The sequence below is a fragment of the Podarcis cretensis genome, assembly GCF_951804945.1.
Source record: "Podarcis cretensis genome assembly, chromosome: 1".
NCBI classification, from domain to species: Eukaryota; Metazoa; Chordata; class Lepidosauria; order Squamata; family Lacertidae; genus Podarcis; species Podarcis cretensis.
In genome coordinates, this window is record NC_137170.1 from 23,121,277 (window position 1) to 23,135,716 (window position 14,440).

Sequence of the window (14,440 nt, forward strand, 5' to 3'; positions counted from 1 at the left end):
TTTATACCTCACCCATCTGGCTGGGCTTCCCCAGTCACTCTGGGTGGCTTCCAAAAAAATATTAAGATACTATAATACATCAAACATTAAAAACTTCCCTAAACAGGGCTGCCTTCAGATGTCTTCTAAAAGTCTGGTAGTTGTTGTTCTCTTTGACATCTGGTGGGAGGGCGTTCCACAGGGAGGGCGCCACTACCAAGGAGGCCCTCTGCCTGGTTCCCTGTAACTTGGCTTCTTGCAGTGAGGGAACTGCCAGAAGGCCCTTTGTGCTGGATCTCAGTGTCCGGGTAGAACGATGGGGGTGGAGATGCTTCTTCAGATATACTGGACCGAGGCCGTTTAGGGCTTTAAAATGATTAGGACTTAAAAATGATTATGTGCGCATCTGTGTTACTGCTGCAGGGAGCCACTGGTACGGCAGTGATCCTGTACGCCACGTAATGTGCGTTAATTACGCTTAATTGCAAGTCCTTGTAAGAATATGTGGTTTCCCCTATCCATTTTTCAGATGGCCATCATATTCAACCAGGAAGGCCTGAAAGCTATCCAGCCTCCGTGTGTGATCCAAAGCTTCATCAACCACAACGCCGTCCTATACAAAGTCTTTGTGGTTGGAGAGTCATACACTGTGGTGAAGAGACCATCGGTGAAGAACTTCTCAGCAGGCATTTCAGGTAAACCTCTGAGAATGGCACTTTTGGTGCAAGCCTGAACGGGAAAGAAATCTTGGTGACCAAAGGGGAGGATTCCTCTGAACCTGCCTTCTCAAGAATTGGGCTTTAGGTCATGATGGATAATCATGTTTGTCGTTGTTGTTTTGCAGTAAATGGTCTGCTTTTTCTCACATCTGCACAGAATCCAGATGTCTTTGTTTGAGGGGAAGCCTTTGGTGGGAAATGTATCACATTTTTCCAGCACACAGCCCATCATATTGTGTGTGCGCGCACGCATTGCTTTTGCAAGTGTTGTGAGGAGCCACGTGCACCTGCTTGTGACATCACTAGTGCCTCCTTTTGCAGCAAATGTACCACCTCCCTGTCCATTATGTTGTGATGAAGTATTGCAGTGCTCGTTCTGGATTGGTGCAAATGAAGGGATGATGTAAAATCGTCCCAGGACTTCTAAACAAGTTGCAAATATCGCAAAGACACATAGAGTTCCTGGGTTACACTGCCCCCTGGTGTTGCATTTATCTATTCAAATCCCTTAAGGAGCCAAGAATAATGATTTGAATGCAGAAGGGAGGGTTTTCTTCTACCTGTACAGCACAGTAAAAAGGTAAAGGGACCCCTGACCATTAGGTCCAGTCATGACCGACTCTGGGGTTGCAGCGCTCATCTCGCTTTATTGGCCGAGGGAGCCGGCGTACAGCTTCCAGGTCATGTGGCCAGCATGACTAAGCCGCTTCTGGCAAACCACTGCTGGTCATGTGGCCAGCATGACTAAGCCGCTTCTGGCGCACAGAAACGCCGTTTACCTTCCCGCCGGAGCGGTACCTATTTATCTACTTGCACTTTGACGTGCTTTCGAACTGCTAGGTTGGCAGGAGCTGGGACCAAGCAACGGGAGCTCACCCCGTCGCGGGGATTCGAACCACCAGCCTTCTGATTGGCAAGTGCTAGGCTCTGTGGTTTAACCCACAGCGCCACCCGTGTCCCATACAGCACAGTAATCACCTATAAATCACCAGCTCCAGAGTTCTGTTTTAACATTTATGCTTTTCTTACTATTACACGCTACAGATAGAGAATCGATATTTTTCAACAGCCACAACGTATCAAAGCCAGAATCCTCTTCAGTCCTAACAGCAGTAAGTATAACAAGGCCTATTTCTGAATACAGTGACTCAAGCAACAAAACAGATCTCAAGGCCCCTTTTTGCAACAATCTCTCCATTCCAAAGCCATTCTTTCCTGGTTCATTCTAGGAATGGTTTCTGCTACAGCAAAGCTGCAAATCAAAATCATCCAAGAAAGCCTCTTGAAATGTTTTAATTGCACCTTTTATGTCACAGAAATGTAGGAAACTTACTTTATACCAAGTCAGATTGTTGTTTGCTGTAACTGGCAGTGGCCGCCAGAGTCTTGGGCGAAGGCCTTTCAGCACCTGATAGTTATTCTTCTTCCTTTTTATAACTAAATGGAAATGCCTTGGATTGGGGTTTTCTGCATGTGATGCATGCACTGTGGTTGCCCTCCCCCCCCCCCATCAGTGTGCTGAACACATAGTAATTCCCCACAGCACTCCTGAGAAGTGGACTGAAGGGGATTAATGGAGAATGGGTTACAGTGCAACAAAGTGTTTTCCTGACACTTGATGTAATAATGCAGTCCTTTTGCATTAATAAAAAGGAAACTGTAAACAGTGGAGCAATTTGAGCAGTGCACCTCAGCTCTGAGAAGTTTAAGGTCCACTCCCTCTGCAGTCACTTATGGGAGGATAAATGTGCAGCGGAACCTCGGTTGTCGAACGTAATCCGTTCTGGAAGACCATTAGACTTCCCAAACCTTCGACAACTGAGGCGCAATGGGCGGTCAGCCAATTCCATTGAGAAAATGGAGAAATGCGCCTTAGAAGCCATTCGACTTCCAAGCTGCATTTGAAAACAGAAGCATTCACTTCTGGGTTTTTGGCGTTCGGGTTCTGAATCATTCGGCTTCTGAGATGCTCGAAAACTGAGGTTCCTCTGTATTTGTGTTTTTCTCCTAGTCCGTAAGACCCTTTCTTGATTAGTCACTTTCGTGTCCTAAATGTGGCTTGCACTGGCTGCGCAGTAGGAAATGGGACAAAAGAGTGAATTAGTTGGTCCCACTGCCCTAAACTCCAGTTGTAAGGCTAGCCAGTGTGGTTTCACTTGGCTACGACTCCCAGCCTCCCTGACCATTGCTGTCCTGGCTGAGCCTACTGAGAGTTGGAGGTCAACAACAGTGCAACTTGGTGTCTATCATTACTCTATTCAGCAGCCATGTGGCATGTTCCATTTAGCCACTAGCGGTGAAGTGAGATGTGCCGCCTGATTTGCCGCCACTGTGCCGCCTGCTTCCATCCTAGCACCCTGCTGCCATTGCAAAAGGACAGACATTGCTTGCTCAGTGGTACTTTACCTTCCTCTCCTTGCCCCAGCAGCTCCTCAAAATCTTCTTCAGGGATTTTGGGGCAGACTTTTAGGGCATACAATAATTTGTAGGAGGGAGGAGAGAAGAAATCTGTTGCATACAGCTTGTTGGTTGATCTAGTACTCAGAAGTCATTTAAAATAAGGGTGTATTAGTAGTTGTTGCTTTCCCTTGAAGTGCTAATGGCCCAGGTGGATGTTTACCACTTAAAGCACTACACCTGAACCTTTAGAAAAGTTACATGAGTAACGTAAGTCCATCATAACTTTTCCATGAGTGTGTGGCTTTGAGGTCATCCTATGAGCATCAGATAACCTCCCTCTTCTAAAGACTCATAACTGAGAGCAATATATAATGCAATTACCATAGAGTATTTAAAAAAACACAAGACACTCTTCCATGGCTGTCACTAATCAATGATTAAAAAATCAAAAAATCTGCCAGCAGTAAAATAGGAAACTGTCTTGGAGACAAAACACACACTCCAGTTTTTAAACTTTCTCTCTCTTTCTCTCTCCTTTATAGCTAGATAAAATAGAAGGTGTGTTTGAGAGGCCAAATGATGACGTCATTCAGGCAATCTCGAAGACATTGAGGCAAGCCCTGGGTGTTTCTCTCTTTGGGATTGACATCATCATTAACAACCAGACTGGTCAGCATGCTGTCATCGATATAAATGCATTCCCAGGTAAGAGCAGGCTGCTACATCGCATATGAGAGCATCCGCAAACGTTACGATGGATGTGGAAAATACTGGTGATTTCACTACCACCTTCTGCAGCAAATATATAATGGGTTGTACCCATTGCAGGGGTCTCATTCGCCCAAGGACTTCCGCTGCACAAGGGCACTTGCCTTTCCTCTCCTCTCTCCACCCCAAATCTGCTGTGACGTGTTGGGGGGGACGGACCCAGAACAGATTTGGAGGATGCACGAGAGGAGAGGGAGGGGAAGTTTTGTTGTGCAACAGAAGTCCTTTTGTGAACAGGACGACTTTGTTGGACATCACATTTGAGTACAGATACTTCTTTAACACCAGCGTATACGTTTCTGGAAAGTGACCCAATCAGCTTCCCCAGTCATGCTTATACTTGCGTGTAATGTCCATGCATTTTGTGATTTTGCAGGAAACAGTGGAGCAGCACTCACCTTCCCTGCACTGTTCCTACTATGATGGCGGGAGGTTGAGAGGGAAAACTTGGACAGCAGTAAACTAGAAACCGGAGTTTCATTGATAATGAGAAATTGGTGTTATGAATTGAAATCTCTTAACCACAACAAAAACCAATTACAGGATATGTTTCCTGTATTTAGATTAACATTTCTTGCTAAGTATAGCACCTAAAAATATCCAGGTTTCCCCTACTTTATCCCATGTTTGCTTTATTCTGTCATGAGGATTTATCATTCTCTGGAAAAGAATTTCACTTTAAAATATTGCAGCTAGGAACATGGTGGCTTTGCTTTGCTTTATGGCACTCGATGTCATCACCTCTAGAGAGGAAATGTGCTTTTTGCCCTTCCTTCCACAATCAGACACTTGGGGGCTGTTCCAGCTAAGATGTTTTAGTGCTTAAAGTGCTCTAAAGACACTTTACTGCTCTCCCTTCCTCCAGTCACGTCGTAATCTGTATGAAAATCCATACTGCATACTATTTATCTCCTTGTACTCATTTTCAAATGTATTCTATCCTTAAAAGTGCCTGTTAGGATGTTTTATAAGCTGGGAACCATATACAGATTTCAGAAAACTGTGAGATCCAAAGAATAATTATATATTTGCTCTGAAAGGTAGGAAATAGTTCAGATTGCTTAAAATTGCAGACCTAGTGAAATGCTCCTCCATCACTTGGTAGGAGGTCTGAATTATACTAGAAAGAAAGAAAGAAAGAAAGAAAGAAAGAAAGAAAGAAAGAAAGAAAGAAAGAGTGAAAGAAAGAAAGATTTGATATGTGAATTAGAATCCCCATTTCATCAGGAACTTTCATTGAGAGAATGGAAAAGGATGTAGGAATACTTCGGTTCAGTTCCATGTGTGAATGTATCAGGAATGGGTTAAGGGACAACTAACCTAGGTAACTGATTTCTCCTCCCATGCTTCTGGAGGGAAGTTCTAGAGAACTAAACCCTTGAGCCATGCAAGAGAAGCACCTATGCTCCTCAAACTCAGAAAACACAAAGCCATCTTGGTAGGAAGGGGGGAGATGGTAGTCAATGTTCAAATGTACCGATTGGACTTCTCACAAACAACATAACACTTCCTCTTACTAATTAGTCCCCTGCTTCATCTTCTCTCACAACACAGAAAGGGAAAGGGAACAAGATCTGGCCCAGGAAAATAGTTGCAAATGCCAGTTCCTAGTAAATGAGTGGATTACCTTTGCTCACACTGGCAGGGAAAATAATCATGGTCCCACCATGGACCTTTTGGCTTGGGTTGTTCTGGGTGCATCATGGTTAGGAATGGATCTTGAGCACTGTCTGCCCTCCTCAATATTCCTAACAATGGCCTGCATAGTATGGTTTCACCAAAGGGGGTAAAAAACTGGTCCAAGAGCCTTAGGTTAACTCTCTTGCCCTCTCTTGCAGTGACCTCTTTGGCGAGTAAAGGAATCATGAGGTGAATTAAGGGTTGTAATTTAAGGACAGCACTATTGAGAACAAAACCACCTGAGCATGCAAACCCAAGTGATAGTTCTCCGCTGTATGTTTTTAGGAGTATAGCTTAGAATTTGACTGTTACATTCCCACAAAAAATGATCCCACTTTTTAAAAGGGGGGATTTTATTAGTTTTCAATTGCAGTCCAATAATAGCCTCATTATAACAGTACCAATTTATAATACAGTTATTAATACCAATCATTCAAGTACCGAATTATATATAATTTAGTTAAAGTGGCCCCCCGCATGCTAGATTTGATGATTTTCTTTATTTCTGTGTTCCAAAATTCTGTGTTCCATGCCAGAACAAGGGCCAGGTACCAAGATGAACTGCGAGTGAAGTCCTCCCCCCCCCCCGGTCCCTGGGGGGGGGGGGAGGGAAATTTACAAGGATCATTTGCCCTCAAGCATCCTTGTTTTTTCTTCGCCTATGATCTCCCACTGCCTTGGGGACTACCTCCATTAAGGAAGAGCAGAACCAGAAGCCTCCCCCATAAATAATCACTTCTTAAGCTGTTGTCCCTGTGTATTGCAGGGTGTCAGGCATGAGGGAATCTGACACCCCCCCCCCCCCGGTAGGCTGCCAGGAATAGAAAGACACGGAAGCTTTTACCAAGGACTTTTATTCAGTATTCACAGAGAGAGGCTTAGAAATGTAGCCTCTTGTAGTAATGGCGTTGCTCCGAGTAAACTCCCCCTCTCCACAATTGTCAACAGCACCACCCACCTTACAGTGGCCGCTTAAGGCCATTTGCCTATGAGCGCTTTGCTCTCCTACTTTCAATGCTCTCCGGGTTCTGGGAGAAGGGGGGGTCTGGAAGGCTTTCTAGTGATAATGTGTCAGCCAGCTGCTCCGGCTCTGCTTCCCCTTCCTTCTCTCCCATTATTGCCCTTCTCTGCTCTTCATTTGCCCCTGAGCTGTGACCTTCATCAAACCACTGTTGTGAATCTATACTGTCTTGCTCTTCTCTGGGAGGTTCAGGAGGACGGGGAGGTGGTCTCCACCATTCCTCCTCTGTCCAGTCCCTGATACAGGGTGAGAAGAAGAATGGGGAGAACTCACAGAAAGAGCTAGTCTAATAGGAAGACATCCATGCCTGACTGTTCCTCTTTCCCATTCCCTTTTCAGGTTATGAGGGTGTCTCGGAGTTCTTCACAGACCTCCTGAATCACATAGCTACCATCCTGCAGGGGCAGTCTCCGGAGGTGTCGCAGCTAAGTCGCAGCAAGCACCTGGCAGAGCAGAGCAACAGCCTAGCGGGAGAGCGGACATGCTGTGCTAGCATGGGCTGCCGGAGCCTGGCGGGCAAAGACTCCTGGATTGTGGAGAGTGAGACCAACAGCTCTGTGAAGCTTCAGCACCAGAGACTAGGCTGCAACTCCGCAGTGTCTCCTAGCTTCCAGCAACACTGCGTTGCTACATTGGCAACGAAAGCTTCCTCTCAATAACCCAATCAGTGCCATGGACTAAGAAAAAACTCTATAGGCCCCAGGATCAGAGCAGGATGGTTGGTAATGCAACTACGAAACGAAACGAATCTCTCTCGGTTCAGCGTGATTTTGGAAATGAAAAACAAAATTAGTGATCTGGGTCCACTTCATCAGATTCCTATTGTAGATTTGTAGTGAGTTTACACATACGTGTGTGTGTGTGTGTGTGTGTCTTAAACACTAGATCTTAATGTTGGAGGGTGGGGTCTCTGTCCCCCCCCCCACTCCTTTCCTCTTTGTGATTATTAATGACCAGAATTTCAAGGATGAACTTCACAGAATCGATAAGGATTGTATTTGAAAATTTGCACATGCCAGTTCTTCTTCGTGACTCCTTCCCAGTCCAAAGAGTTAAGCACGAATGTCTATGGGTGCTTTTAAAGGATTCGGGACTAGGGCACAACCTACATGCCCAGAATTAGTTTTGGTTTGGTGGACGCTAATGTTAGGGCCAATTGCAAAATGTTCCCCCTTTTCTCATAAGAAAATTACGTACTTGGCAAGTGTAACAGTCTGTTTTCCCAGTACATTTCTTATTGGCGTAGGTCGACCCAACACTGCCATTTGTTCCTTTGGCGTATATGAATGTTGCTGTATTTGGCACAGGAGTAATCCGGGACAATCCTTTTCAACCAGGCCTTTTTAAATTTTCTTGCTGCTTTGCTGATCCTGAGACTGCAAAGGGTCAACTAATTTTGTGACCACTTCTCCCCATCATTCGTTTTACTCAACAGGCAGAACTTTGTACAAAAAAACCCAATGGGTGGCAACTTTCATTACACTACCCACCCATCCCAATCACTCTTTGTGTTTGGCTGTCTCTCTCTTTCTCTCCCCACCTCCTCTCGTTGTCACCGGAATAGTGTCATTAGGGCAATGCTATAGAATCTATAACTTATTTCACAGCCTGCTTATACCTTAGGACCTGGTTGCAAAGCAAAAGTGCACCTTAAACTCTTTCAGCACACAATTCCTTTCAATTCTCCTGCCAGGAATTTTGTCCGCATTTGTCCAGTTCCGAATCTTAAACCAAAATTAATGGAGCTGGCCAGGATGTTGAGATGGCGTTGTTGGTGAGATTGTGGGCTTCTTCCTTTTTGAAACAATCACTAAGTCGTTTAATTAAGGAAACGCTAGTAAGGTCTTATATCGGGCTTAGATACTGATGGAGCAAGTGAGCATTTACATGGATTGTAGCTCCCTAGGCCAGTTCACACATGGTGAGTGCATGGTAAGAGGATATGTGTGCATGCAAGCCAGCCTGTGGCCCAGGCTGTACATGTGTTTTCTCTCCCAGCACACATGGTTTTCAGGGGAACGGAGCATATCCATCATGCATGTCTGCCAGCCACTTCACATGTCACACGTTGCTTTGATGTACTGTTAATGCTAAAAGAATATGAACTGGCCTTAAGGACCCCACTCATTGGTCCCAAGAATGTTTGGATATGCAATAAAGAAAGAGAAACGGGGAGCAATTGATGAATTTTGGGGCATGGGAAGAACCAGAGTGAGAGAATGACCACACACATTTTGGAGACTTGACAAGTGTTCACCCTGCCCAACCATAGGGGTGTGTTTTTTGGAGAAAGGTTTATAAGTGTTGGTGTTAGAGGGCAGCAGGGGGTGGGTTGGGGAGAGAATGCTAACTTTACTTATATGTTTGCATTTCATTTATAAACTCCGTTATAGAACGCCACAAGAAAGTAATAAACTTAATTAGCCACCCCACACCCTCTGAAAGAGGCTATCCTTGGTAAACTATTTTCCACGAGAGACCGCTAGCGCTTTCCGTACGAAATTTAGGCCACAACAATCCTAAATAATTATCTTCCTCCCATGTCAGCCGTTGTGGAGGCATCAAAACAAATTGTACGGATTTGCCTGTGCATTTTTTTAAAACACGCATTTGGGGCGGGAGTGAAAAGTAGGTCAAACGTAGATTTTCTTCCTGTTGCAGGAAGCCTTTTCAAAGTTTGTGATGTAAAAAAAATAAATGAATGCAAACAGAACATATTTCTCTGAAACCCTTTTAATCTTGGTGAGAAGCATCACTGAAAACAACTGATTCTGCCCCTCCTCTGCCTGTGATGTTCAGTAATACAAGGTTTGTGATGTTATCATGTTGAGTGTTGCAAACCCTGTGCCACCTCATTGGCTGCCGTTGACATGAGTCAGGAAACCAGCAATGTGATGTACTGTCACAGACTTTGCTTTACTTACCATTATGGGCTGTGAGCAGCAGGAAGAGTCATGGGTTCTTGCCACAGATGTCCTCAGGGAGCAAGCAGTCTACCATGATATATATCGTGGTACTGTGGCATCACTGGCTTACGGAGCGTTTTTAATTATTACTCCCCCCCCACACCTTTAAAAAAAAATATTGAAGTGGCAATATTAAATTTGAGTTAAGGGGTGAGCAAGCTAGAAGAAGAGTCTGTTCGGTCTGGTTTAGTAATGGGGAAACATTTCAAAACTAACAATGTTTACATGAATCTGAGTATTGGATCCAATTACAGTGTATTTATGCTGTTTGCTAGATTTAATAATAGCAAGGAATTATTTTCGCGGCTGCCTTCTAAATTGTGGTTGGCCTATTTTGCACTGCTTCATTTCTCCAAAATAAACTACTGAAATATAATTGTGCATTTTAATATTTGTTTAAAAATGATTATTTAATAAATTTTGTAATTTCTTTGAAGTTTTAACACAAAAATGCAGTCCAAATCTTGACTACCAATAGAACCTAATTTAAGTTTCGTAGCCAAATAGGTGACCAGCCTCTTTCCTCCCATGGCTATAACTGAAGTTTATTGAAGTTTCATATCCTACAAATATTCTGTAACAAGATGGTATTAACAACTGGCTTGATCAGCAAGTAAGTTGTAGTTCTGTTAGTATGACATTTGCCTGTCAGTATCTTGGGTCAAACTACGGATGGTGGATCAGTCCAACTCTGGTCTGTGTCAATTTCACACATGTTCATTCATAAGCCTGTTCCCGTGTCTGCATGAATCAATGATTTTTGTTTTAAACCACACAAGATTTATTTTTAAATATGTATTTTATCACAAAATACATATTTGAACATGTCTTTTACATCAGTGTGTGTGTGCATTTCTAAACTTACATAATACTAAAATACACTTTTTTAAAAAGCATTTCCATATGTTTTTTTTGAGCTGAGATCTCTTATCTCAAAATCTGGAGAAATGCAAACTCCAAAGGATAACCAGTTTGCAGTGGATTCTGCAGAAAATGAATTCCTCAGGCTTCTCTGCATCAGTCTTTCCATATGGCATGAGTAAGGAATGCAACTAATTCACACAAGTGCTGGGGAAGTAAGGGTGTGCTGTTTCAAATTGCAGAGCAATTAGCAAATGTTATTAAAAAATAAAGCTACATCAGTATAAAATGAACTTTTCATCTATGGGCCACAGGAGCATCAAAACTCTTGAGCCCATATTTGAGGTGCTTCCAGATTTTAGTTTCCAGTGCCAGTTTTGTGTGTGTGCTTAACAGTCTGAAAGTATGCGTGATATTCCTTGTCATACATAGGGTGAAAACAGTTGTACATTTTTCTGTCTTACAGGAAACACACACACCTTATTGGGCACTGTTTTTACTGAATGCATAAACAAATGCGAGTGGGAGCTTGCTGTCATGTGCCGTCCCACTCCAGCATATAACCAGGGATCTAAATGCTGAAAATGATTGGTAGAGGAGGCTTCCCGCTGCAGATTTTGCTTGTGGAGTGCTCTAAACACGGTAATTGTGATGCTTTGGAAGGGGTACAGTTTGGCAGCATGCACTGAGTCACTTGTTTCTTTATGCACGGAGAGAACTAATGCCTGAATAGGGCTATCGTCCAGCAGGTTTTCCTTGTTCAGTTGGAACAAGGAAAGGCCAGTGTTGGTTCCCTATTGGCTAGCACCAGAGCTGTCACGGATACACCCAAGTCCTGGAACAGTCTTGCTACTGAGTCAGGGGGGAATTGTTTTTGTTTTGCTACTGTTCTTCAAACATTTGTAAATTTGGGGAAGGGGGAACTTACGCATTTATGCATAAATGTTGCTTTAATTTAAAATGAAAGGCAATCGCAGCCATCAGTGGGACAGGACCAAGGGTTAACACATATACCTTTGGCAAGGAGAACAGCTAACTGAACTGCTGCTGCTGCTGCTGCTGTTGTTCAGTAGATACATCTTTAACAGAAGTTGCAAAGAATTCTCAGACTGCCTGAGAACGTTAATGTTTGTGTGCACTTAGCAATGTCACGCTTAAAATAAGGCCCTGTCAGAAGGCAGCCACCGGGCTTTTTTTGTATTACAGAAACAGGTGCTTTGCCCATCCTTGTATGAACATTGTATGAACAGAAAGAAGACATTTACGCTAGTATTTTGTGTACATATGGATTGAAAGATTTCAGAGTGCACTTGGGCATAAATCCACAGCCCATTCAACTTCACCCCCCCCCCCAGTTCTGAAAAGCCCTTCCTTCTAGAAATAAATGTATATAAAACCTAGCTCTTTCAGTGTGAATGTAATGCCATTGCCATGAGCACTGCCATGCTCTCCCAGTAGTGTGCAAAATAAGTCAAGAGTAAAGAATTTCTCAGAATCTGCTGTAATGTTATAGCCTAATTTATGTAAATTATTCATGGCACTGAACTGTACTTTAAAGAAATCAGCCATTGGAGTTACATGGGGCTACGTTATCCATATACCTGATTTATTATTATTGTCATGGCTGACTTAAAACTACAAGAGTTTACCCCTCTGTTACCCCCACGCACCCATCACACCCTGGTTGACACTTGATTTCAAAAGCTTTCTTGTGTGATTGGGAAATGTTGTCAAGTGGTGGTGGATGCTGGCCATTTAATCAATAAAAACTACGTCTGTCATCCGTCTTGGTTGGTTTAATCATGAGTTTTAGTTCATTGGTTCTTAATTAAATCAGTCAATTTGCAGATTTAAAAAAAGTGTGTTGCTGATAATGCCAAGGTAATGGGTTTGATACCTATATGGGTGCATTTTCCTGCATTGGAGGGGGTTGGGCTAGATGATCTGTAGGGTCCTTTCCATGATTCTATCTATCAAAAAAGCTTTATTTTTAATTAATCATGCATGTGTGCACCAGGCATCAGTTTAGACGAGACATTCCTAATTTCTTAAGAGAAGGAATTCTGTTATTACTATGCTTTCAATCTGCAATTTTAACTACTTGTATTAAAAATATTGGGGGTATCTTCTTAGTCAAGCAAAACATTATTTCATTGAGCAGGTAAATAATTTAACCTTGCAGCTCTAATATTAAAACTCAGCTTTTATGAGGAGCCCTCCCTTTTTAAAGAAACATAATTTCTACATAACAACCTGTAGCACGACTTGAGCGCTGCTATTTCAAAGCAACTGAGCCTTTTCTTGCTGCTTTTTTAGCTCCTGTGATCAAAAGCACACGTTTAACCAACAATTCCTGTTCTTAGTAACATCCATATGAACTTCTTTCACCCAGGGCTTGTGTCCCATACCTAGAGAGCATGGATCTAAGACGTTTCCCACTCTCCCAGCCCTTTCTAGTCATGGGTCTGAACAGTTTACCCCCTTGCCCTGCTCCTTTCCCAGGGAAAACCCGATGCTAAATCGGAGCAAACATCAATCTGGAGAAGACCAAAATTGCCAGTTGCTCCGACTGAGCTCTAAAGAGAAGTTTTCCCTGGGGGACAGCAGCAAACAGGTCATGCGCTAAATCTCTTCTGGACTGGACTGCTTCAGGCAGCAGGTTTGTAGGTACATAGAAAGCTGGAATATTAGGGAGCTGCCTAGGTGAAAATCCCGTTCGCTGCCACCTCCCTGCCTGCCTTGGAAGCATACTGTTTTTTATCTGGCAGAGCACTCAGTGAAGCAAACTCACCTGCCACCTAAATTGGAACAGTCCAGGAACAATAACATTGTTTTGTGGCACCTCAAACACGACTAAATATATAGGAGTGCAAGTTTTCTTAGGCTGGAGCCTGTGTTTGCCAGATACATCAGAGAGTCCCGTCCCTTGGATCTGCTGTTTTTTGTACACTGGGCTTAACAGCATAATTGACTTATGGATGACTTGAAAATCAAACTCTTGAGTGTTTATTAATTCAGTTTAATTCCTGCCCTTAAAAAAAAAAAAAGGCGGCAAACAGGCTTGTCTTAATTTCTAATGAGCAAAGCTAGTGAAATTTCTGTGTGTTGGTGTGTGTGGTGGGGAGAGGAATCATGTCTTCCTTTTTAGCATTTCACGTTTCTCTTCCCCTGCTTGCACAGTAACTTCCTGATACAACATTTCAGGGTGTGAAGAGATTTGTGTAGTATTCTGAACATTGCAAATATGTAAGTATAAAATAGTGACTTCTATATTTGAGGCTGTATATGAATGATAAGAGGTCTTCATCTCTTTTGTAAAGAAAAGAAAAGTCTGCTGTAAAAATGAAAATCTATGCTAGATGTATTTTTAAAATTATTTATTTCTTTAGATCCCTGCCTTCCTCAGTGTTTATAAACGTGGCTCAAGTGCACCCTTTCGAGTGAGATCCCCAATAAAGACCCCATTAAACTGGACTAATCTTTGCCAGTAATTGGGATTTCACCTCTTTTGTTTGATGAATCAGGAATTGTTGTGGGGTTTGGTTTTTTAAGGCATGCTTGACATTCAGTGTTCCCAGTTCAAAGCTCGCCTCATTCGGGACCAGCTTCCTCCTCCTTCCAAGGTTGCAAAAGAACGTTCATAATTCTCTGCCACTTTCTGTAGTGTTAGCAAGTGTGAGTGTTGTGATTGTTATGTTCCCATTCACAAAATTACTTTCATTAAAAACTAAATGGTTTTGTATTTAATTTGAATATGTATATATTATATATACATACATGCATACATACATGTTAGATAGATAGATAGATAGATAGATTAGATTAGATTAGATTAGATTAGATTAGATTAGATATAAGAAAAACATCTGGGCTTCTATAAAAACCAAAAATATTAGCTCCATGGCTTTTTTACATGTACTGCATGTCTGACATTCTTCTCAATAATAATATGGTGCTTCTCAACTCTTGCTTATGTTGTTGATTTCAATAGCAGTTTATCCCATTTTTGTCTTTATTTGCCAAACACCTGTGACAGATATTTTTTT

At 42.7% G+C, this 14,440-nt stretch overlaps 1 protein-coding gene across 1 annotated transcript in view; it reads left to right on the top strand.

Annotated features, from left to right (window-relative positions):
* ITPK1 (inositol-tetrakisphosphate 1-kinase) overlaps positions 1-12,175 on the top strand; it is a 125,471-nt gene extending 113,296 nt beyond the window's left edge. Inside the window, exons 7-10 of the mRNA XM_079949247.1 lie at positions 509-674; positions 1,743-1,810; positions 3,641-3,803; positions 6,907-12,175. Coding sequence (XP_079805373.1) covers positions 509-674; positions 1,743-1,810; positions 3,641-3,803; positions 6,907-7,226 — 717 coding nt within the window. The 3' untranslated portion in view covers positions 7,227-12,175. The remainder of the gene's footprint in view (positions 1-508; positions 675-1,742; positions 1,811-3,640; positions 3,804-6,906) is intronic.
* Positions 12,176-14,440: the final 2,265 nt, after the last annotated feature.